The sequence below is a fragment of the Biomphalaria glabrata genome, chromosome 3, assembly GCF_947242115.1.
Source record: "Biomphalaria glabrata chromosome 3, xgBioGlab47.1, whole genome shotgun sequence".
Taxonomy (NCBI): domain Eukaryota; kingdom Metazoa; phylum Mollusca; class Gastropoda; family Planorbidae; genus Biomphalaria; species Biomphalaria glabrata.
In genome coordinates this window covers 52,665,974-52,691,024 of record NC_074713.1, presented here as the reverse complement: position 1 = coordinate 52,691,024, position 25,051 = coordinate 52,665,974, and the positions used below count along the sequence as shown (strand labels likewise).

General features: G+C 36.0%; 2 protein-coding genes across 5 annotated transcripts in view; both read left to right on the top strand.

Moving 5' to 3' along the window:
• The first annotated feature begins 687 nt into the window (after window positions 1-687).
• On the top strand, window positions 688-1,534 carry LOC129924964 (NADH dehydrogenase [ubiquinone] 1 beta subcomplex subunit 11, mitochondrial-like). The gene has a single exon (XM_056022621.1). The coding sequence runs from the start codon at window positions 694-696 to the stop codon at window positions 1,201-1,203; it is 510 nt and encodes a 169-aa protein (XP_055878596.1). The 5' UTR covers window positions 688-693; the 3' UTR covers window positions 1,204-1,534.
• Window positions 1,535-6,352: 4,818 nt separating this feature from the next.
• Window positions 6,353-25,051, top strand: part of LOC106054494 (cytochrome P450 2U1-like) — a 33,693-nt gene continuing 14,994 nt past the window's right edge. Inside the window, exons 1-4 of one of the 4 annotated variants that reach the window (XM_056022620.1) lie at window positions 6,353-6,557; window positions 8,792-9,008; window positions 11,425-11,539; window positions 12,330-13,971. In XM_056022620.1, the coding sequence (XP_055878595.1) occupies window positions 8,821-9,008; window positions 11,425-11,539; window positions 12,330-13,493 (1,467 nt within the window). In that variant the 5' untranslated portion in view covers window positions 6,353-6,557; window positions 8,792-8,820 and the 3' untranslated portion in view covers window positions 13,494-13,971. Of the gene's footprint in view, window positions 6,558-8,791; window positions 9,009-11,424; window positions 11,540-12,329; window positions 13,972-21,185; window positions 21,385-23,240; window positions 23,458-24,808; window positions 24,924-25,051 lie in introns of those variants that run through there. The other 3 variants (XM_056022618.1, XM_056022616.1, XM_056022619.1) reach the window with 3 other exon arrangements.

The window sequence follows — 25,051 nt, the reverse complement described above, 5'->3', positions numbered from 1 at the left end:
CCCTCTCCCTCCCTCTCTCTTTCTCTCCCTCTTTCTCCCTCTCTCTCTCTCTTTCTCTCCCTCTCTCTCCCTCTCTCTCTCCCTCTTTCTCTCTCCCTCTCTCTCTTTCTCTCCCTCTCTCTCCCTCTTTCCCTCTCTCTCCCTCTCTCTTTCTCTCTCTCTCTCCCTCCCTCTTTCTCTCTCCCTCTCTCTCTCTTTCTCTCCCTCTCTCTCCCTCTCTCTTTCCTTCTCTCCCTCTCTCTCTCCCTCTCTCTCCCCCCTCTCTCTCTTTCTCTCTGAAATTTTACATTCTTATAGCCTCACAAAAAATTGTTTATTAGAGTAATCTTCTCTTTGTTTACATTCTGGTTTATTTTTTTTACCGGCAATAAAATTGCACAAAAGAGGAAGCTATATGGAGAAATGATAGGTTGATATCAGGTAAACAAAAGAAAAACAAAAGAAGATGAAAAGGTAGAAAACGTTTCGAAATCGACTATACAATGTCTATTATGTCTGTTTACTATATCAAATAAAATCACTTTGTGATATAAGCGAAGGAGTGTTGGGATTGTTTTTTTTTTTTACTGTAGATGCAAATGCGCCACACCAATTTTTATTCCGTTTTATACCATTGAAATAAAATACATATATGGGTCTTTTGGATAGCATAATCGTTGGGTGCAATCTAAATTATAAGCATTCGTTTCAAACATGGCGACTTTGTTGAGGTCGGTCGGCCGACAAGGTCGGGCCTTGCAAACAATTGTCAATAATAAGTCCTTTCGTTTATTGATATTTCCACTGCTGAAGCATAAAGCTTCTATTTCTACATCAGAAAAGAAAAAAGATGTTGGTGCAGTTGTGCAACCGATGGAGAAGTCAGAGGAATTAAAAAAGTTGACCGATAAATTCAAAGATGCTACTGACACTGAAGAGAATCATGTATCCTATGGTTATGTACCGGGTAACCGTGACAAAGATTGGTTTCTGTACCATATGATAATGTTTGCTTGCGTTAGTCTTGTTGTATGCTGGGGAGGATTTATTCTAGCATATATGCCTGATTACAAATTGAGAGATTGGAGTCATCGTGAAGCATTTTTGGAGTTGGAAAGAAGAGAAAAAGAAGGTCTCCCCTTGGTGGATCCAGACTATTCTAAAATTGACTTGAGTAGTCTCCCTTCAGATGAGGAAATTGGAGAGACAGAAATTGTAATCTAAAAATATTTGAATGCAGTGTGATGTTACAATAGTGAGATGTGATCATTGGACACTATTCTTGATGAGAAGTTCAAAAGAATGATATTTATCAATTGTGTTAGATTTATGTGAAAAGATTTTTGGGATTAATTATGATAATTACTCCTTTTCACTGGTTCATTTCAAGTTTTGAAAGTTTTGATATCATTATCCGACTTATTCTGTATTGATTGCTGCCTTGAAATCTCATTCACAGTTGGCAAGTCTCATGCTCCTGAGTAGTGAGCATTCTGAATATCTGCATTCATTATTTGTTAGGTGTAAATAAATAAATGTATTCAATAAAAACATTCTTTTAAAAAAAAAAAAAAAAAAAAATGCGACTATATAGTGACGCCATTAAACTGGGACGTTTTCCTCCAAATTTTAACGAAGCATACATCACACTTTTACCTAAGAAATCTGAAAGTAACACTTCACCTAGCGACTATAGGCCCATTTTACTTCTCAACACGGACTATAAACTTCTCACAAAAATGATTTTCCTAAGAATGCAACCACTCATAAACCAACTTATCGGACATGACCAGTACTGTTGTATCCCGGACAGAAACATAGACGGCATGACGCATTTTTTACGGGATTTTATCATGTACAGTAAGGATATAAACCTCAATGTGTCTCTTTTATCTGTAGATCAAGAAAAAGCCTTTGACCGAGTAAGCCATAGCTTCCTGTTCAAGGTGCTTGAGAAATGTAAAATAAGTTCCCTGTTAATCAGATATATAAAGCTTGTCTATACCAATGCAACAAGTAGATTGATAATTAATCATTCTCTCAGTAGGAGTATCCTCATACAAAGGTCTGTCAGACAGGGCTGTCCCTTATCGCCCTTCTTGTATATCCTTTGCTTGGAACCCTTCTTGGAATCTGTAAGATCTGACCCCTCTATTATTGGGATAAATATACCGGGTCGTTCCTTCTCAACCATCAAAGTCAAAGCCTATGCGGATGATACAACCTTTTTTCCATCTTCAGAGCAAGATATTAAGAATATACTAAAGAAATTTACACTTTTCGGAGAAGCTAGTGATTCAAAAATAAATATAAATAAATCCTCTGTAATGGGACTAGGGAAATGGAAATTCAAAGAGAATTGCGCTTTCAGAATTGTTGATAAAATCAAGATTTGTGGTATTGTCTATACCTGTAATCCTTTGTTCTATTGTAAAGACCAGTGAGAGAATATTTTTGTCAAAGCCTCAAACTTAATTAAACTTTATCAGCACACAGGTTCTACAATATTTGGTAGAGCTGTATTGATAAATAGTTTGGTCATTCCAAAGATTGTCTATTTAGCTAACATTACATTAACATCCTAAATTCATAAACAAGCTGAACAAGTTAATTAGAAGCTTTATATTTAAAAACACTATTAGGAGCATTAAGCACACTACACTCATTCAAAACAAAGAGGATGGGGGGATAAACTTGCAAGATGTTAAAACAAAAATACAGTCGCTAAGGCTAAAATTTGTAGGTCAAGTAGTTAGGAACCCAACAAACTTTCCCTTGACAATTTACTATTATGGTTTAAGATTAAGTAGTCTTCTTCCAATACACAATGATACTCCTCACTATTTTGGTACAGTCACTCATCCATTTTACAGATCTATTTCAAGAATTTTACCTGGTAATGAACATTTAATACACAACAAAACCAAAGAATCATACACAACACTTAAAAAGCTGTTACAGGAAAGCCTAGTGAATAGGATTAAGTGGGGGAGAGTTCTTGGGGTGACAGAATTCAAGGACACATTCATAAACCTACACAGTAAACATATCCCACCAAAAGCTAGAGAGATTAGTTATAGACTTATCTTTGGGATGACCCCTATGGTTAGAAGACGGGCAAATGACCGTGAATATATATTATGCCACCTTGAAAATGCTGATAATGAGAAACATATGTATTTGGAATGTCCATTATTCCTTCAAGTTAGAAGTACTGTAATGGACCTATTGGAAGCAAACTGTGGCAATTATGTAAATGTTAACTTGTCTATTATTTTAAACAAGCTGCCAAAACTAAAAAATAAAATGATTATTGTTTCCGAATACAGGAATCTTGTTTGGGCTAGCTGGCTCAAATGTCTACATAATAATAAGGTGTTTGATCCTAATCACTTGGAATTAACATTTAGAAAAAAAATGGACTTTAGGGTAGAGAATTATCTAGTTTGATTTTCATATACCTGTACAATGCTCATGTAGTTTTTCAGAAATAGGGTGTTGGGGGTCAGGTATATCTGATATTGTGTTGATTGTTCTGGAGTAGAGTATACTAGTATCATTTTTCTGTCTTTAGGGGGTTCATTGGTTAGGTAGTATGTCTTTGATATTAAATAATATTTCTATTACTATTATTATATTTTTAGGTTAATCACTTTTCAATTGTTTATGATTTAATACTTGTGAATTATGATAACTTACAAATAAAAACATATTAAAAAAAAAAAAAAAAAAGCCCACAAAAGAGGCAAGATGGCCCATAAAAGAGGCACATAAAGCCCAAAAAAGAGGCAAAGAAAAGAGGCATAATGCCCAAGGATTCCTATGATGATAAAGCTAAAACTGAATAGCGCAAATTCTGAGGTTTCCTTTTAAAAGAAGAAAAAAAAAAAAAGCAAACTAGTCACCAAGTTTTATGAACGTACCTAAAGGGGTTTTAAATTTGTTTAAAAAAAATATTTTTTCCCAGCAGATTATTTTGACGATAAAAACTTTCAATTTTCATATAAAATCTAAAGCAAACTACGGTCACCAGATTCCAAGAGCGTAGCCAAGAAAGGTTACACATTTCGACCAGTCGCCGGGCTCCATAGATAAAGTGCAGTGAAAAGTCATCTGCCGAAAATTGAAAAACAAAAAAAAAAGACTAAATGTGTCTCAACAATGATGGCTAAGACGGATTTTAGGAGTCAGTTATAGAGATCGCATCTCAATGAAGGAAATCTTATGCTTAGTATGGTTGTGACAGAGCGTCGCATTAGTTTGCAGGACATGTTCTCCGACAAATTGAATTACGCATACGTAATGACATGGAGGCCATTACGAGGAAAGCGCTAACAGGCACATCCTAGTACAACTTGGCGCCACATTTTCAAGGAGGTCTTCAGAGCAGTGGACACCAGGTGGGAAGAGGGTTCAGACATTGACAGTGACAGATTTTTGTGGAGGCAGCTTGCCGCAGAATGCGCCGAAATTCGCGAGAGGATCTAAGTCCTAAGTAAGTAAGAATAGCAGATTAGGTTTCTGAACTAAAACATTTTAATAGCAGTGCGATGCACAGTAGATACTTCAGAATATGAATTTTTTTTGCTCTAAAAAACGGAAATAGTGCTTGACACTGAAAAAAACTCACAGCGCCCCCCAAGATCCCTTGGGGTGTCTACAATTTTTCCACTAACTCCATGAAGAACCTATTCTAGGGTAGATACTTCAGAATATGAATTTTTTTGGCTGAAAAAAAACGGAAATAGTGCTTGACACTGAAAAAACTCACAGCGCCCCCCAGATCCATTGGGATGTCTACAATTTTTCCACTAACTCCATGAAGAACCTATTCTAGGGTACAATAAACGTCTACCGAAAGAATGTATCTACAGCGGGGGGGAGGGGAAAAGAAAATTCCCACCCCAACCCCCTCCCCCGAAAAAAAATCCTGGCTACGCCCATGTTCTCTACAAATCGGTTTTCTTATTTCTTACGATTAGACATGTTTTTTTTGTTGTTTTTTTTATTATTTCATGGGTAAAGTGCGCCACTATTATCGTGCAATGCGCCACTATAAACATACGATATTACAATATTCACATTTTTTTCTTTTTAAAAATAATCTCTACTATCTACTTAGTGAAGACTCAAGGGCAATCACTCTATTGTTTCTTAACACAGGCTTTTGGCGTCTGCTGCCATATTCATCTAAACTACTGACCCTCTATTTTTAAAGTAGTTTTGAACTTGTGGGATACTGAACACCACATAGTGAGCTTGTGAAATAAACTTTTTCTTTGATTGTGTTACTAGACCACCCCCCAACATCCTTACACAATTTTCTAGCACTCAAATTAGCGGACTATATTTTCGAACTACATGGTATAGATTTTATCTCCTATATCTTCTCCTTAACAAACACTTAACGACAACACATTCATGGTTAGTTAAAATTGAATATTTATATTATACTTATTATTATTCCATGGGGACAGCCAGCATTACAATGAATGGCACTTAACGACAACACATTCATGGTTAGTTAAAATTGAATATTAATATTATTTTTATTATTATTCCGTGGGACAGCCAGCATTACAATGAATGGCATAGATTTTTCGGCATGCGTTAATAAAATATTTTTCATTGCAAACATCAGTCACAAAAAAAAAACACCTCAGAATTTGAGAGAGAGAGAGAAGAATCGTTAGTGATTAAACTTAAAAAAAATATTTTTACACAAAAATTTTAAAGGCTCAAATGTTTGAAACATTCAAATAAACAAAATATCATTTTGCTACATACGTAAACATGAGAGGTAGTGGCCGGTGGGAAAGCGATTGGCTTCCGAACCCGAGTGCCTCGAGTTTGATTTTTGGTAAAGACTGGGACTTGAACCACGGGATTTCTAGAACGCTACTCTGTTCACCAAACTCTAATGGCTACCTGGCTGACGTCGTCCTGGCCACATGACACCTTTGTGCACTGTCGATCAATAAAAACAGATGAGGTTTACATCACCGCAAAAACCGCAAGGACAGAAAGGTGCCTCATTTTCTTAATGCATACACATCAGTTAAATAAGTTTGAACTTTGGGCCTTGGTAAAGTCTAGCATCTAACTCTATGTAATAGGTCGACGCCTGCAAAAGAAAATACTTAAAGTTGAGTTTATAAACACAAATTTATTTTACTTTCTCCGCCCCCCCCCACCCCCTTATGGACGTTTCACTAGAGATATAGTTGTGCTACACTATAACACGCAGACACACACACACACACATACACGTACACACGCAAACACATTCGCGCAAAAATACATACTTTCACACACTCGCAGCTGATTTAGGAATACATATTTAGTCTGTATAGTAAACATGGATTTGGGGAGAAAGGAAAATGGGAGCGGGGTTGGAGGTGGATAACTTCTCTTGGCCTTCACGTCAAAAAGGCTGGTGCCCGAACCATGGTCAAGAACTTTGGCATTCTTTCTATATGCGTTGTTATTAGCACTTTTAGGCGTTTTCTTTTTTTTGTAGCCTACTGTCATTTCAAATGTGATACATGGATTAATTGAGAATGTCTATTGTTTAATAGGTAAGGATATAATAATCTAATCATTACATGATACGCGTATCATACTGTAAAAAAAATATTAGGATGTGACAAAAAGAAGCGGCTCAGATTTTTAGAAGACTACATTTTTTTAATTTTAAAAACTTTTGTCCTGTTTCTACACCATCTGTACCCTTAATTGGACCTTTGGGGCACCACACAAGATATGTGCATTCTTCTTTGTCTTTTGCCTTGACTAGAATCTCAGTGACAGGCTTGTCCATTATAATATATTGGTCGGCTATTAATTTTGAGTTACGTAATGGATGTTATTGTCGAAAGCACTACACTACCTATAAAATGCATGAATGGCATGAGTCTCAAATAACCACTGACAACCATGTAGATGGCAAGTTCTGTTTGTTTTACATGTTTCGGATGTTCCTTCAGAGTTGAAGATAGTTTACTTCCTAGTCCAAACCTCCCGCAGGACGACGGGGGATGGGAGCGGGCAGGGTTTGAACCCTCGACCATCGATAAATCCGAACGACAGTCCAACGCGCAAACCGCACGACCAGGCAGCCATCCTAGTTCTGTAAGGGCCTTCAAGTGTGGATCAGATAGTGAGCCCGGCGAAACTGTTATTACTAACAGAAGAAAGGGCAAAGATGATTAGCTGGTCCCTATACCGACTATTGAAATTCATTATAGTGACGACTTTTGTGTAAAAAAAGAAAGGTCCGTGAAAGAAACATCGTACTTAAGACGAAGACTATTTTTAAAAAGATCACTCCCATTACAGACGTCCGTGTGCAATATATATATATATATATGCCTACCTAGAATATCAGTTGTACTAGATGTTTGGAGTGACATGCCAACGACAAGGGAAGGGGACTGCGAAAAAAATGTTTTATGTTCAGTGTAAATCTAAACATTAGTAAAATTACATTGTTAGCTATGTTTTACATATTAAAGTATCGTAGGTAAGAGACGTCGTTTTATCTTCTCATAGGACCTTGTCAAATAAAGATCGTGTAGGACAGAGGTGTATGCATCATTGTGGGTCAAAACTTTTTGAAGAAAACTTTTCAAAACGTCTCCGCTAATCTAATTCGTTTGGAGTTTTGTTTTGTCTCTAAATCTTCCGACTTTTGCAGTTCATTATAGTAACGTCTTTTTAGGGGGAAAAAAAAAGGTTCGCGAAAGAGACGTCTTACTTAGCACGAAGAATATTTTTAAAAAGATCACGCCTATTACAGACGTCCGTGCGCAATATATATGAATACCTAGAATGTCGCTTGCATAATACTGTCGGGCAGGCTTGCCTCTTTATTTTTGACATGATATTGCCCTCGACGTTTTTTTTAAAATTACAATCAATAGTTCGTTCTTAAAGAAAACAATACAATATTGCCCTTTTATATATTCTCTCTTCTTACTATGAGAAAAAGGCGTTTGTAGACGCCAAGAAAAAGAATTTCAGAAGCTAAAAACGTCAGGGTACGCTTAGCGCCGGGGCCCCGTCAGGAATCAAACCCCTTGCCGACTTAAGCGGAAACCTGCCGCATCTTCAATTCTACATACAGGAAGAAACTTTTACAACGCTTAAAATTTATATAGGCAACACGAAAAAAAACAAACCATGACTCGTGTTACTGAAATTTCATGACTTGGATTCTATACGTGTAAAATCAGGGGTTCTCAACCTGTGGATCGCGACCCCCTTGGGGGTCTATTCTTCTATTGCTGTGTGTGTATGCGGGGGGCATTGTAAAAAGGGGTCGCCGAGCATAAAAGGTTGAGAACCGCTGTGTTAAATTATTACGAATGAAAAATAAAACCTAAAAAATTGTGTTATAATTAAGACTAAGTTTCTTTTCTTTTTTCATTACATTCTTTTAAAAAAATGCAAAGTTCAATTAAAAAATAAAACATCTTTGAGGGAATGGGGATACGACAACGTTGAGAATGAGAAAGGAAAAAGAAATGGTACAAATATAGATTTAAATCAAAGAACGCTTTAGGTACCGAGGTCTAACTCAGTCTTAATGAATTTCTTTTTCTAAAAAAAAAAAAGGAGGGGGGGGGCAGCATTTTTAAATTTCGCACGCAGGCGACAAAAACCCTCGCGGGGGCCCTAAAGATGACATAATAATTTTTATAAATGTATATATTTAGATACTATTATTTTTTTGTTGTTAATGAAAAAGTTGTAAGCCTAAATGAAAATATTTGTTTACAATTTCATTGAAATTATTTGATTTCTATTTCAGTGTGATAACCTTACTGGAAACTTTCTGGAATGGATTTGGTCTTGATCATGGCAACAGTGACATTGTTGTCTCTTTACTTTTGGCTCAAAAGAGAAGATCGACGTCTGCCGCCATATCCCGTCATGCCCTTACCAATAGTTGGACATATGTTTGAGTTAACCTCTGACCTAAGGTTAAAGTTCAAACAATGGAGGGCGAAATGCGGGGATATCTTTTGGTAAAATTGCAATAATTCAATTCACTATTATTTTGATCCAGTGTTTATATTTTATTATTGGAAATAGTAGTCTACTAAGATAAAAAGAAATACAACTCAGCAGTAGCGGGAGTTAATCGATGCGGTAAAGCGAAAGTGTTGCTCTCTTATTTAAATAATCATGTGATCACGAAAGTTACTATACTCTAACTTGTAACTTTACTCTAACTTGTAACTTTACTCTAACTTGTAACTCTACTCTAACTTGTAACTTTACTCTAACTTGTAACTTTACTCTAACTTGTAACTTTACTCTAACTTGTAACTCTACTCTAACTTGTAACTATACTCTAACTTGTAACTTTACTCTAACTTGTAACTTTACTCTAACTTGTAACTCTACTCTAACTTGTAACTTTACTCTAACTTGTAACTTTACTCTAACTTGTAACTTTACTCTAACTTGTAACTTTACTCTAACTTGTAAATGTACTCTAACTTGTAACTCTACTCTAACTTGTAACTATACTCTAACTTGTAACTCTACTCTAACTTGTAACTATACTCTAACTTGTAACTCTACTCTAACTTGTAACTATACTCTAACTTGTAACTATACTCTAACTTGTAACTATACTCTAACTTGTAACTATACTCTAACTTGTAACTATACTCTAACTTGTAACTATACTCTAACTTGTAACTATACTCTAACTTGTAACTATACTCTAACTTGTAACTATACTCTAACTTGTAACTCTACTCTAACTTGTAACTCTACTCTAACTTGTAACTGTACACTAACTTATAACTCTACTCTAACTTGTAACTCTACTCTAACTTGTAACTCTACTCTAACTTGTAACTCTACTCTAACTTGTAACTCTACTCTAACTTGTAACTCTACTCTAACTTGTAAAACTTTTATCTAGCCTACTTACTCAAGTCTGTACTTTAACCTCATGGTGCGGTATGTGATTGGGATGGTCCTGGGTTCAAACCCTGCTCGCTACCATTCTTTGCACTCGTTAAGAAAGCTACATCTATGACGTAATAGTTCTATTTTTTTAAATAAAAAATAAATAACACAAAATATGTTAATTGAAAAATTCCTGTTTTCCATAACGTGATTAAATATACAGCTGAGTACTGATGCCTCAAACTTTAATTTGATATCAGGCTAGTTCTTATCATGTTTAGTCAATAATTTTCTTTAGTGGCGTAGCTAGGAGTTTTTCATTGTTTGGAGGCCTGGGGATCTTGACCTATTTGGGGGCCCCCTAAATTTTGCGTAATATTTAATTTTTAATGTAAAAAAAACACTCATTTGGAGGCCCACCTCAAGTGGAGGCACGAGGGATTTTTCAAATTTTCGCACCCTTCTCCCCCACCCTATCTACGCCACTGAATAATGAACATGTAAAAAAAAAATACCTTCCCACTTTATCTGGAACTTTCAGGTTTGTATTTTACTTCGTATCTCCTGGTTTATTTTGGGAATGGCAAAGCTTTTGGCTCCGTCGTCTGTCTGTCTGTCACGTTTTTTTTTACGTAATATTTCTCCCACTTTCCGTTCTCCAATCAAGTTAACATGTTGCACAATCTTTCATCGTCGATGACAACAAATGAATCAATTTTTAAAAAATACCAATTATTTAATTAATTAATGAGAATTCATTAATATTGTTTAATATAACCCCCAAAAAATTATTATTTATTTAGAGAAATGACATAATTGAGCGTCTCTTTCCATATAATATATTTTAAAGTAATTTAAAGAGCTACTACCCAAGGCAAAAGAGAATAATTGAGAAAGATGGTCAAGAGATCATGTGTGGTGCCCCAACGGTTCAAAACACTTCTGGAAAAGCTGGAGCTAAAGGTGATCAACAAGAAAAGATTTGGATCTTCTTGCGGTGATTTTGCAATCACTTCAATCAATGATTGTGCTTGAAAAATGTTTTCAAAGCTGAAATTAAATGATTATAACAATTATACATTACAAAATTACAAAGCTACTAATAATTGTTCCATGAACAGATTACACTTTTTAAATAAACAAATCTTTTAACAACTGTAAACAAAGGAGAAATCTACTAAAACAAGCAACAGAAAAAGAGAATCCTTTTTAAAACCAAAGCGTATCTAAGTGGAAAGAACCGCTAATTATTACCCTTATTCCCCAGTTACTGAGTATATCTTTATTTCTCCTATATAAATCAATATTCATTAATAAGTACTAGGTGGCAGGTTCAATGAATAATTGTGCAAAGTTTTAACTTGATCCGAGAATGGGAAAAGGGAGAAAAACGTGTTCAAACTTTTTACTGGACAGACAGACAGAGTGAAATGATATTAGCTTTATAGAAGAAAAAAATGAATACTAGAATTGTAGTTTGAGATGTTGAATATATTTTTGTTCTTGTCATCGCTATAGCCTAAAAATTGGGTCAAAGTTCATGGTAGTGCTTAACGGATATGACCTTATCAAGGAAGTCTTCGTACAAAAAGCAGACGACTTCTCAGATCGACCGCTGACCGTTTTGGACTTGGTGAGTATAAACGGAACAGAACCAACTTATTGTTATGGACTGTATGTGTGTGTGTGTGTGTTTCCAATGTAACAACGTGGGAAGGGGAGTGGATGCGTTGAGTTGGGTAGACTCTAGAGACAGTTTCCGGTGAAACCTTGGTTTCGTCTGTCACGTGATTAATGTCACGTGGGGGATATTTTATTTTTTTATTTTTAGAGACCTGGTAGAGAAAGGCTGTGTTTTTCTAGTGAGTTAAATATTGCTTTTAATTAGCATTTAAATAATTCTACATACATCTCCTTGCACCTGTGTATATTGTCTATCGAAGATAAATTCCTTCACCTTTTCCTTCAGTCTGTTGGACCATTGGGGTACCACACAAGATCTGTCTTCCGTCCTTCTCCATACCGCTCTTTCTTTTGCCTTCGACATAACCTCTTTCAATAGCAATTCTGTCCATTCGTTTATTTGATTTTTTCATCGCTTTCTCTGCCTACCTCTTCTTCATTTTCCTTTACTTTACTAGCCCTGAAGATCTTGTAACATGGCCATAGAGATTTAGTTTGCGTTTTTATAAAAGTTAGCAGGTCGTCGTGGGTTCCATTCCCTTTAGTAACCCTGTCTCTAATCTCCTCGTTTGTGATGCGGTCTTTATATGTCTTTAAATTTCAAGACATTATAATGTTATGTACACACATTTGCTGCTTTATGATATATGTTGTACATAGTTATCACTAGTATTTTATGATATTTCTAAACATGATATAATGCCAACTTACTACATTTCTTTTGAAATATTTGACACCAGGTCTCAGGATTACATCACTATGGTATCATTACAAGTTCTGGAAAGGTCTGGAAGGAGCAACGAGCTGTCGGGTTACAAATTCTTCGAAATTTCGGACTTGGAAACAATATATTAGCGGAAAGAATACAGAATGAAATATCCTACTATATCGAACATTTGTCTGAGAATACGGGGAAACCCGTTGACATTCACTTGATCACCTATGTCAGCTCTTCCAATATTATTTGCTCTATATTGTTTGGACATAGATTTGAATACACTGACCAACTGTTTCAAAAAGTAGTGACCAACGTGTCCCTCTTTTTGGGCAATTTTCAAATCAACAGTGCCATTCTTTTTATTCCTCCTTTACGACATCTGCCCGGAGATTTGTTTAGAGTGAAAGAGTCTGAGCAAGTTGTCAAAGAAATGTTCCAATTTTTTGACTCTTGTATTGAAATGTGTCGTAAAGGAGAGACTGGAGAATGTTTTATATCAGAATATCTCAAAGAACAGGACAAGAGAGTTAAAAGTGGAATCGAAACATCTATGGATGAAAATCATTTGAAAAGAAATCTGTTTGATTTATTCTTAGCTGGAACAGATACTACCTCTGACACCATCTATTGGTTTGTACTTTATATGTTGCATTATCCAGATGTTCAGAAAAAAATATTTGATGAAATTAATGAGCATGTTGGAACAGACAGAGTACCTAATATCCTTGACAAACAGAACCTGACGTATTTGAACGCAGCTATAATGGAGACACAGAGAATCTCAAGTATTGCCGCGAACGGTCTAGCCCACACTTGCCCAAGGGATGTAATCTTAAGGGGTTACACTATACCTAAGGGGACCTTCGTCGTACCGAGTGTAGACTCCGTGTTTTATGACGAGAATATTTGGGGAAAAGACGTCATGACCTTTAGACCGGACAGATTTATTGACCAAGATGGAGAACTGCTGAATCCGGAGGAGTTTATTCCGTTCAGCTTGGGAAAACGAATTTGTTTAGGAAAAGCCATGGCCAACGTCGAACTTTTCCTCTATCTGGCCAACATGCTTCAAAAATTTGAGTTTCGACCAGTGGATCCTGCTCAGCTCCCTACATTGGACTATGTGTTCGGGCAGACAGTATATCCTACAAAGTATCAGCTATTAATCGTGTCTAGATTCGGTTAAATCCAAGCAACTATTGTGTAGACGATTGAAGGTGGACTTTAAATAGGATCGTTCATGTGTATATGCGTTAAGGTTGAGACCAAATGCTCCTAACACAAATTGTTGCTGCAGTCCATACACATCTTACAAAGGCAATGGGTCTGTTACCACTCTATATTGTATTTCATTAAAATAATGCACAGAATCATGTCCCTTTTTCCCCTTGTAGTCTTGAGTGTTTTGTTTTGGTAAAAATGTCCTTTCATTATCCATGACTTAGTCAAAGACGTCTCTACCTTTTCTAAACACATGATTTTTAAAAGCATTTTTCTCCCTTTTCTTAACACATGTCTTACAATGGTATTCCTCTCCCTATTCTTAATACATACCCTTTACAATGATTTTATCTCCCTTTTCCTAACACTTATATTTGACAATGAATTCTTCTTTAACTTTGACTAACGTACTTTCAATGATCTGTCAAACGAAACACTCGCAATCTTCTACACTAAATTTGTAACATAGATCAGATCTATTCATGTTTTTAAAGTATTTATGTATATCCACACAACCAGTGGAATTAAACAAATAAAAAATTGAAAAGGTGTTTGTTTTGTCTGCACCGTATCGGAACATACAGGCTAGTTGATGTTTGAGGGATAGATGTTGTAGACCATATAATCCGAATGATTTCTAGCATTTTTATTGTCGTAGAATATATAGTGTTGTAACTCTAAGGTAGGCACTCAACGAACAGATATGCAACTCAACGAACAGATAGGCAACTCAACGAACAAATAGGCAATTCAACGAACGGATAGGCAACTCCCCTGGCCTAGCTTATGTCTTATAATTGATCTAATTGTTTTGAAAAGGCTCAATCCCTTTTTTTTCATTTTAATATCTTTTAATATCTACTAATTTGTAGTCATTTTCAAAAAAAAAAAAAAAAAAAAAAAAAAAAAAAAAAAAAAAAAAAAAAAAAAAAAAAAAAAAAAAATCCGCAATATATGTTCACAAAAATGAAGTTTACATGATTACTATTCTTTTTAAATTAGGTCTAACTTGTAATGCATACTAATTCGCTTTTTCCATAAAAAAAAAAACTGCTTGCATAACTGATTTTAAAAATTAGATTTTTCGCTTTCAAAAAAAAAAAGTAGCCGTTGCATCAGAACTTTGAATGGTCTAAAATATTGTGATGTCGGATTTTCACTATCTTTTCTAGTTTACGAGATCTAAACGGGACGGACGGACAGACGGACAGACATTTCGCACAAAACTAATAGCGTCTTTTCCCCTTTCGGGGGCCGCTAAAAAACTAAGAGATATCAATGTAATTATTTTATCAGAATATAGAAATCGTATTGGAATAACTACCTACAAATTGTCTGCCATAATAAAATCTATATTGAAGTCATATTAGATTACATTTTAAAGAAAATTATTAAACGCAAAGTGAAACAATTAAGCACTAAATAAATACATCAAGATTGTCCTGAACTAAAAGAAAAAGAAATATATATATATATATACTAGTCGACCGCAGGCGTAGCATACGCCACTATTCTGCAGGGCCGGCCATAGCCGCAGCAACCTATCCGACCGCAGTGGGCCCTACACTTTCATAGGACCCGCGCTAATTCTATGAGTAAATTATTAAACTAAACCATTTTATAACTTATAACAGATTTATCGCGGCCGCCTGATTTACCTGGAGCTCCTAAATAACTCCTGAAATTGCAATATATATATATAAAAAGTCATGGACATCTCCGGAAATTATTAAAAATCTTTTGAAAACTCATACAAATCTCATGAAATATATAGATAAAAATTGTCATTTTGGGGTGTGATTCAATATGGAAATCACCAATCCTACGGGTGATAAATAAAAACTGCATTATGCATTAGCATTAGTTGTGTAATCTGGTAAAAGAAGCTTCTCGAGACTCAAACTAATGAAGAATTACTTTAGTTGAACAATTCTCGTAGATAGATTTAAACGTAATACACTGTCGCTATTGAGCGTGATCTATGTAGGAAATAAAATGTTCATGATACACTCTATGACTTCGCTACACGCAAGGCTCGTAAAGTTCGTGGGATAACTCTATCCGCAGAAATAAAAGAGTGATCTTTCCTTCGGGTTCGACACCCGACTCGGGCAGAGTTGTTGTTTTACTGAGCGCCTGAAAACCAACTCCTAGATACCCCCTCCCACAAATGAGCGCTCTGAGCATGCTATAAGCATGAAATTAGCGCTATATAAAAGCTATAATAATAATGCTTGTGCAGTTTACACAAAGAAAGACAGGAAGAGGAAAAAAATAAGAGAAAAAGGGGAAGAAAAAAAAAAGGAGAAAAGAGAAAGGAAAGAGGGGGGGGGGGAAGAAGAGAAAAAAAACACCTTTTTTTTCTGTAAGACTCTAATAGACCCCTGTGACCAAAAAAAAACAGTCACAGAGAAATTGTCACAAAGCTGAGACTCCCTGGATACTGACTCTAGCTGAGACTCCCTGGATACTGACTCTAGCTGAGACTCCCTGGATACTGACTCTAGCTGAGACTCCCTGGATACTGACTCTAGCTGAGACTCCCTGGATACTGACTCTAGCTGAGACTCCCTGGATACTGACTCTAGCTGAGACTCCCTGGATACTGACTCTAGCTGAGACTCCCTGGATACTGACTCTAGCTGAGACTCCCTGGATACTGACTCTAGATGAGACTCCCTGGATACTGACTCTAGCAGACACGATTGCCACCTTGATGATGATGAAGCAATGTTCCGTATCTCAAGGGAGGAAATCAAAAATTGTCATATAAAGGGAGAGAAAAAAAAGAAACAACGAAAATGTTTGGATGCCTATGTACGTATGAATGTGTATACATATATATATATACACTTTTGGTAAAGGTTAATATGGGGAATTGGATTATTGTAACATTATCTACACGGGAAAAAAAAAACCATAAGCAATAGAGACAAAGAAAAAATAAAAAAATATATGAGAGGTTTAAAAAGTTTCAATATTTAAAGTGCAACTTTTACATTTGGAATTCTGTTCTTAATTATCCATTGTATACATTTGCACAGTATATATATTGAAGTATTTTATATTTGTAAAAAAAAAGTATCTATTTTGTGCTATTATATATAAAAAAAGGGTCCTATGATGAATAACGTGTACAAAGCAACTTATAACCATAAAATGTTATGACAACCTCAATGTAATTATTTCCATGTCCGCAATCAATGTATTATATAATGTAACTATTTCATTTGTACCTTTACTAATTAAAAAAAAATATATATTGGGAAAAAAGCCCAATAAAGAGGCAAAAGGCCCCGCCCTCCCCAAAAAAAGAGGCAGAGCCCCCCAAAAAAAGAGGCAAAGAAAAGAGGCAAAGGCCCAAGGATTCCTAGGATGTAAACAGCTCGACAACTGACGTCAAAAGCTAAGAAGCTGAGGTATCCTAAAAAATAATAAAATAATAAAAAGAATAATAAATCGTAAACATTTCTGATAGTATGAGCAAATGTAGCAAGGAGGAAGGGACTTCTCACACACACACACACACGCACACGCACACACACACACACGCACGCACGCACACACGCACACACAAACACACGTGTAATTGTTGACTTTATGGACAGTTCTGAATTAGCGTTGATCATTTTAATGGATTATCTCTGAATCTACTACAAATAAAATGTAAACACTGTTCGATGTTTTAATTTAAGAAAAATATTTCTTATGCAAGTAAATTAATTAGCTTTAATGAGGTGTGAATGCGTTTTGTTTTCAATTACTCTGAAATATTTTTAGTTGAATTCGCAATTGAAATCAATTGACAGTTCTAAACTTTTGAATCGGACAGTCGCGAGCTCAATTCGTTTTCGATTATTTTCATGGACGAAAATGTCTGCTCGAATCTGTGTGTTGATCCGATCTGTGTGTTGATCCGATCTGTGCGTTGATCCGATCTGTGTGTTGATCCGATCTGTGCGTTGATCCGATCTGTGTGTTGATCCGATCTGTGCGTTGATCCGATCTGTGTGTTGATCCGATCTGTGTGTTGATCCGATCTGTGTGTTGATCCGATCTGTGCGTTGATCCGATCTGTGTGTTGATCCGATCTGTGCGTTGATCCGATCTGTGCGTTGATCCGATCTGTGTGTTGATCCGATCTGTGCGTTGATCCGATCTGTGTGTTGATCCGATCTGTGTGTTGATCCGATCTGTGGATTGATCCGATCTGTGCGTTGATCCGATCTGTGCGTTGATTCGATCTGTGGATTGATCCGATCTGTGCGTTGATCCGATCTGTGGATTGATCCGATCTGTGCGTTGATCCGATCTGTGTGTTGATCCGATCTGTGTGTTGATCCGATCTGTGGATTGATCCGATCTGTGCGTTGATCCGATCTGTGCGTTGAATTCGATCTGTGCGTTGATCCGAAGCTACAGGGATAACTTTAGTTACTGTTCAGGTACCTCTACCAATCATTGGCGGGGCTCGATCACTGAACACACTTAATAGTTGACTCAAATTAAGTCGAAATTTTTCCAAACACGACTTTGCTTTTTAAACTATGTCGGGCTCTCTTGTTTATTTTTATGGACTGGATCAAGGGCAATAAGTCCTTTAAAATTATTACCAATTCCTAAATGTTGAACTGGGCAATATCACAAATATCAGCCAAGAAAAATGAAAAGAAAGAGCATGCTCAGATACATCACGAGAAAGTTCCTCAGTGTGTCTTGTAAATGTCTGCAATGAGACAGCGATTTCATTGATCTTATTATCAATAGTTTTATCACGTTTGAGCCAAGACAAAGACGATGACGTAGAATGTTTCAAGTGTTGCTTCTTCCACAACTTCTCCCACCAAAGAGTTTCACCTATTTAAATCCTCTTTTTTTTTCTTGACAAAACAAACTTTGTGGAAATCAGAGCATAAACACAGGAAAGTAATAATGTCTTAAAAGATATATTCGAGAGATTGCGCTCACAAGCAATAGATGTTGGTTTTCCTAATGGTTTCGGAATATATAAGAATTAATTTCCCCACATTTGATTTAGTTTGTATTTTGTTCTCAGCTCGTTTTTTATGTTAACAGGATTATCCATGAGAGTATGTAGTGTAATGTTTTTCTTCTTTCTTAGGGAGGACTAACGTGTTCAAAAACCATTGCACCAAATTTAAGTTTATTCAATTGTAGTAGAATAAGGCAAAATATTTATTTCTTTTTTACAGCGGTAGGCTGATTTACTGGTTAGTCATATTTTGGTCTTTGACTAAAGTCCTAATTATTATGACTTAATATTTGAAGCTATGTGTTTAGAATTTGGGACCTATTTGTGTTTAAACATGTAGGTCTTTGGTGACATCGTAGTAGCAAAAGAGTTAAATAAATAGTCTCTACTAATCGGTTTACTTATTTTTTTTACGATCAGACATGTTTTTTAATGTTTTTTATTATTATCTCAAGGGTGTAGTGTGCTACTATAATCGTGCAATGCGCCACGTGTTCAAAAACCATTGCACCAAATATAAGTTTATTCAATTATAGTAGAATAAGGCAAAATAAATTTTTTTAACAGTAGACTCAACCGTACCAGTTAGTCATATTTCGGTCTTTGACTAAAGTCCTAATTAATATTTGAAGCATTATTCTTCACTATGTGTTTTGAATTTGGGACCTATTTGTGTTTAAACATGTGGGTTTATTTGACATCGTAGTAGCAAAAGAGTTAAATAAATAGTCTCTACTAATCGGTTCACTTATTTTTTTAAGATCAGACTTTTTTGTTAATGTTTTTTATTATTATCTCAAGGGTGTAGTGTGCCACTATAATCGTGCAATGCGCCACTTTTGGCGCATGTACCATAGGTTGGCAACCCCCGAATTTTATATGATCTATAAACATACGATATTACAATATTTACAATTGTTTCTTTTTAAAATTATTCTTTACTATCTACTCAGTGGAGACTCAAGGGCAATCACTCTATTTTTTTTTGTAGCACAGACTTTTGGCGTCTGTTGCTATAGCCAGTTAAACTACTGACCATCAATCTTTAAAGTACTTTTAAACTTGTGGGATACTGAACAACACCTAGTTAGCTTATTAAATTTAGTTTATCTTTGGTTGTATTACTAGACCACCCCCACATCCTTACACAATTTTCTAGCCCTCAAATTAACGTGCTACCTTTGTAATGAAATATAAGGCCTACCTTTAACCTAACAACAAGTCTCCTTCTGCTATCATTTTCTCAATGCCCTTGAATTCTAAAAACTCTTAATAACACATACATGGTTGGTTTAAACTGAATATTTATACTATCATTATTCAGTGCAAAAGCCAGTATTACCATGAATCGCATAGTTTGTAAAATGTTTGTAAAATGTTTTACATGCTTCGGATGTTCCTTCAGAGTTGAAGATAATTACTTCCTAGTCCGAACCTCCCGCAGGACGACGGTGGATGGAAGCGGGCAGGGTTTGAACCCGGGACCATCGATAAATCTGAACGACAGTCCTGCGTGCAAACCGCACGACCAGGCAGCCATCCAGCAGTTTTTTAGCATCCTCTATTAGAATATTTTTTATTGCATACACCAGTCATAAAAAATTCAGAATTTGAGATCCATCGTTAGTGTTTTTTACACAAATATTTGAATACTAAAATGTTTGAAAAATTCAAATTAACAAAATATTATTTTGCTACATACATAAACATGAGACTTATTGGCCGGTAGTAAAGAGTTTCTCTACAGAACGTATGTGCCTCGACTCACTAGCGGATCCAGAACTTTGGAGTGGGGGGGGGGGCGATTTTTTTCCAAACCCTAACCCCAACGCCCAGTAAACCCTAACCCTATGCATAAATGTGCGTACAGCACACACACACACACATACATATATATATATATAGCATTTCTCATCCTTCGGCGAAAAACAAAACAACTGGGGCAGTGCCATAAGGTTCTCTTGTGTTCGCCCCGACGCCAAAAGCGTTTTCTTGCTTTTTTCACTGCAGAAACGTATTCTTCTGACATCTACAGCTCATTATTCATCAATGGAGTTTGGCGCGAAGTGGGGGGGGGGGGGCGATCGCCCCTACCGCCCCCCCCCCCCTGGATCCGCCAGTGCCTCGACTTCGATTTCCGGTAAAGACTGACATTTTGAACCACGGGATTTCTAGAACCATTTCAGTCCACTCATCTCTAATACGTAAGTAAAGTAAAGGCCGTTGGTCGTTTGGCTGACCACGTGACACCTTTGTGAACCGTCGGTCATTGAAACAGATGAGCTTTACACTACCGCAAAGACCGCAAGGACTGAAAGATGTATATTTTTTATGCATACACATTTGTTCAATAAGTTTCAATTCTTAAAAATGGGCCTTGGTAGTCCATTATCTAACTGTATGTAATAGGTCGACGCCTGCAAAGGAAAATACTTGAAATTGAGTTTGAACACAAATTGTTTTTCCTACCTCCCCCCCCACCCCCTTATGAACTTTTCACTAGAGATAGAGTTGTGCTACACTATAACACACAGGCGCACACACACACACACACGCAAAAACATTAACGCAAGAATACATACATGCACACACTCGCAGCTGATTTAAGAATAAATATTTAGTCAGTAAAGTAAACATGGATTTGGGGGAGGAAAGGAAAAGGGGGGTGGGGGTGGATAATTTCTCTCAATTGCAGGTTGGCCTTCACGTCAAAACTGCTGGTGCCCGAACCATGGTCAAGAACTTTGGCATTCGTTCTCTATGCGTTGGTATTAGCACTTAAAGGCGTTTTCTTTTTTTTTTTTCGCACTGTCATTCCAAATGTGATACATGGATAAATTTTGAAACGTCTATTGTTTAAAAGGTAAGGATATAAAGATCTGATTTGATCTGATTACACGATACGCGTATCATACTGTAAACAAAATTAGGACATGACAAGAGGAAGTGTCTCAGATTTTTAGAAGACTACATTTTTTAATTTACAAAATTTTTTGTCCGGTTTCTACACCATCTGTACCTTTAATTGGACCTTTGGGGCACCACACATGATCTTTCCATTCTTCTTTGTCTTTTGCCTTGACTAGAATCTCAGTGACAGGCTTGTCCATTGTAATATATTGGTAGGCTATTACGTTTGAGTTACATAATGGTTGTTGTTGCTAAAAGCAGTACGCTACCTATAAAATGCTTCAATGGCATGCGTCTGTAAGAGTCTTCAAGTGTGGCTCAGATATTGAGTCCGGCGGCAGAACTGCTATTACTAACAGAAGAAGGGGCAGAGATGAATAGCTGGTCCCTAAACCGACTATTGCAGTTCATTAAAGTGACGACTTTTGTGGTAAAAAAAAAAGGTTCGTGAAAGAAACATCTAACTTAACACGAAGAATATTTTTTAAAAAGATTACTCCCATTACAGACGTCCGTACGCAATATATATGCCTACCTAGAATGTCAGTTGTACTAGATGTTTGGAGTGACAAGCCAACGACAAGGGGAGGTGACTGCTAAAAAAAAAGTTTTATGTACAGTCTAAATGTGTCTAAATAAAATTACATTGTTTACTTATGTTTTAAAAATTAAAATATCGTAGGTAAGAGACGTCGTTTTATCTTCTAATAAGACCTTGTCAAATAAAGATCGTGTATGGCAGAGGCGTATGCAACGTTATGGGTCAAAACTTTTGAAGAAATCTTTTCAAAACGTCTCCGCTAATGTACTTCGTTTGGAGTTTTTGTCTCTGAATTGCCGAATTTCTTCCGGCTGTTGCTTTTCATTATAGTAACGACTTTTGTAGTTCATTATAGTAAAGACTTTTGTGGGGAAAAAAGGTACTTAACACGAAGAATATTTTTAAAAAGATCACGCCTATAACAAACGTTTGTGCGCAATATATATGCCTACCTAGACTGTCGCTTGCCTCTTTATTTTTGCCATAAAATGGCCCTCAATTTTTTTTTTATTAGGATGACTAGTGTCAACATTGTTCTTTTATATTTCTCTCTTCTAACTATGAGAAAAAAAGGCGTTGTAGACGCAAAGAAAATGCATTTCAGAAGTTTAAAACGCCAGAGTATGTTTAGCTCCGGGGCTCCGCCCGGAATAAAGCCCCTATCGGGCCTATCCGACTATAGCGGATACCTGCTGGAAGAAACTTATCCTGCGCATCAATTTGGTAGAAAACAAATTATAAACCTGACTCATTTTAGTTAAAAATTTCATGACTTAAATTTGGTTTCTATACGTAGTGTTAAATTATTACACATGAAAAATAAAACCCTAAAAATTGTGTTATAATTAAAACTAAGTTTCTTTTCTTTTTTCATTACATTCTTAAAAACAAAGTTAAAATTGAAAATGAAACATCTTAGAGGGCATGGGGATACGACAACGGTGTAAATATGGAAGGAAAAGGAATGGTACAAAAATAGAAAAAATAAATAAATATAAAAAAAAAAAGAAGAACGCTTTAGGTACCGTATCCAGCTCAGTCTTAATAAATTTTTTCTATTAAAAAAAAAGGGGGGGGGCAGCATTTTTTAATTTCGCACGCAGGCGACGAAACCCTCGCGGCGGCCCTAAGGAAGGGATAAATAATTTTATAAATGTATATATTTACATGCTATTAATTTTTTGTTGTTAATGAAATAGTTGTAAGCCTAAATGAAAATATTTCTTTAGAAAAAAAATTTCATTGAAATTATTTGATTTCCATTTCAGTGTGATAACCTTACTGGAAACTTTCTGGAATGGATTTGGTCTTGATCTTGGCATCAGTGACATTGCTGTCTCTTTACTTTTGGCTCAAAAGAGAAGATCGACGTCTGCCGCCATATCCCATCATGCCCTTACCAATAGTTGGACATATGTTTGAATTAGCTTCTGATCTTAGGTCAAAGTTCAAACAATGGCGGGCGAAATGCGGCGATATCTTTTGGTAAAATTGTAATTATTCAATTGACAATTATTTTGATCCAGTGTTTATATTTTATTATTTAACATAGTTGTCTAGTAAGGAAAAGTGAAATACAACTCAGCAGTGGCGGGAGCTGTTAGCGAACTCGGTGCGGTAAAGCGAAAGTGTCGCTCTCTTATTGGAATAAAAAAATCATGTGAAAATGACAGTTACTATACTCTAACATGTAACTCTACTCTAACTTGTAACTCTACTCTAACTTGTAACTCTACTCTAACTTGTAACTCTACTCAAACTTGTAACTCTACTCTAACTTGTAACGCTACTCTAACTTGTAACTCTACTCTAACTTGTAACTCTACTCTAACTTGTAACTCTACTCTAACGTGTAACTCTAATCTAACTTGTAACTCTACTCTAACGTGTAACTCTAATCTAACTTGTAACTCTACTCTAACGTGTAACTCTAATCTAACGTGTAACTCTAATCTAACTTGTAACTCTAATCTAACTTGTAACTCTACTCTAACTTGTAACTCTACTCTAACTTGTAACTCTACACTAACGTGTAACCCTACTCTAACTTACAAAAACTTTTATCTAGCCTACGTTCTCAAGTATTCACGTGTAACTCCTACTCTAACTTACAAAAACTTTTATCTAGCCTACGTTCTCAAGTCTTCACGTGTAACTCCTACTCTAACGTACAAAACTTTTATCGAAATGGAGAAAAATGGTCAAGAGATCATGTGTGGTGCCCCAACGGTTCAAAACACTTCGGAAACGGTGGAGATAAAGGTGATCAACAATAAAAGATTTGGATCTTCTTGCGGAAATTTTGCAATCACTTCAATCAATGATTATGCTTGAGGAGATTTAAAATGTTTTCAAAGCTGAAATTAAATGATTATAACAATTATACATTACAAAATTACAAAGCTACTTATAATTGCTCCATGAACAAATTACACCTTTTAAATAAACAAATCTTTGAACAACTGTAAACAATCGAGAAATCTACCAAATCAAGCAACAGAAAAAATACTTCTTTTTAAAACCAAAGCTTATCTAAGTGGAAAGAACCGCTAATTATTACAATTTTGTCGCTACTATCTGAATATATCTTTCTTACTGCTATATAAATCAATCTTGATTAATAAGTACTAGGTGGCAGGTTCAATGAATAATTGTGCAAAGTTTTAACTTGTTCCGAGAATGGGAAAAGGGAGGAAAACGTGTTTAAACTTTTTACTAGACAGACAGACAGAGTGAAATGATGTTAGCTTTATAGAAGAAAAAAATGACAACTAGAATTGTAGTTTAAGATGTTGAATATATTTTTGTTATGCTCTCTTTCTTGTCTTCGCTATAGCCTAAAAATTGGGTCAAAGTTCATGGTGGTGCTCAACGGCTATGACCTTCTCAAAGAAGCCTTCGTACAAAAAGCAGACGACTTCTCAGATCGACCGCTGACCGTTTTGGACTTGGTGAGTATAAACGAAACAGAACCAGCATATTGTTATGGACTCTCTCTCCCTGTGTGTGTGTGTGTGTTTCCAAGTTAACAACGTGGGAAGAGGGAGTGGATGCGTTTGGTTGGGTAGACTAGAGAGTT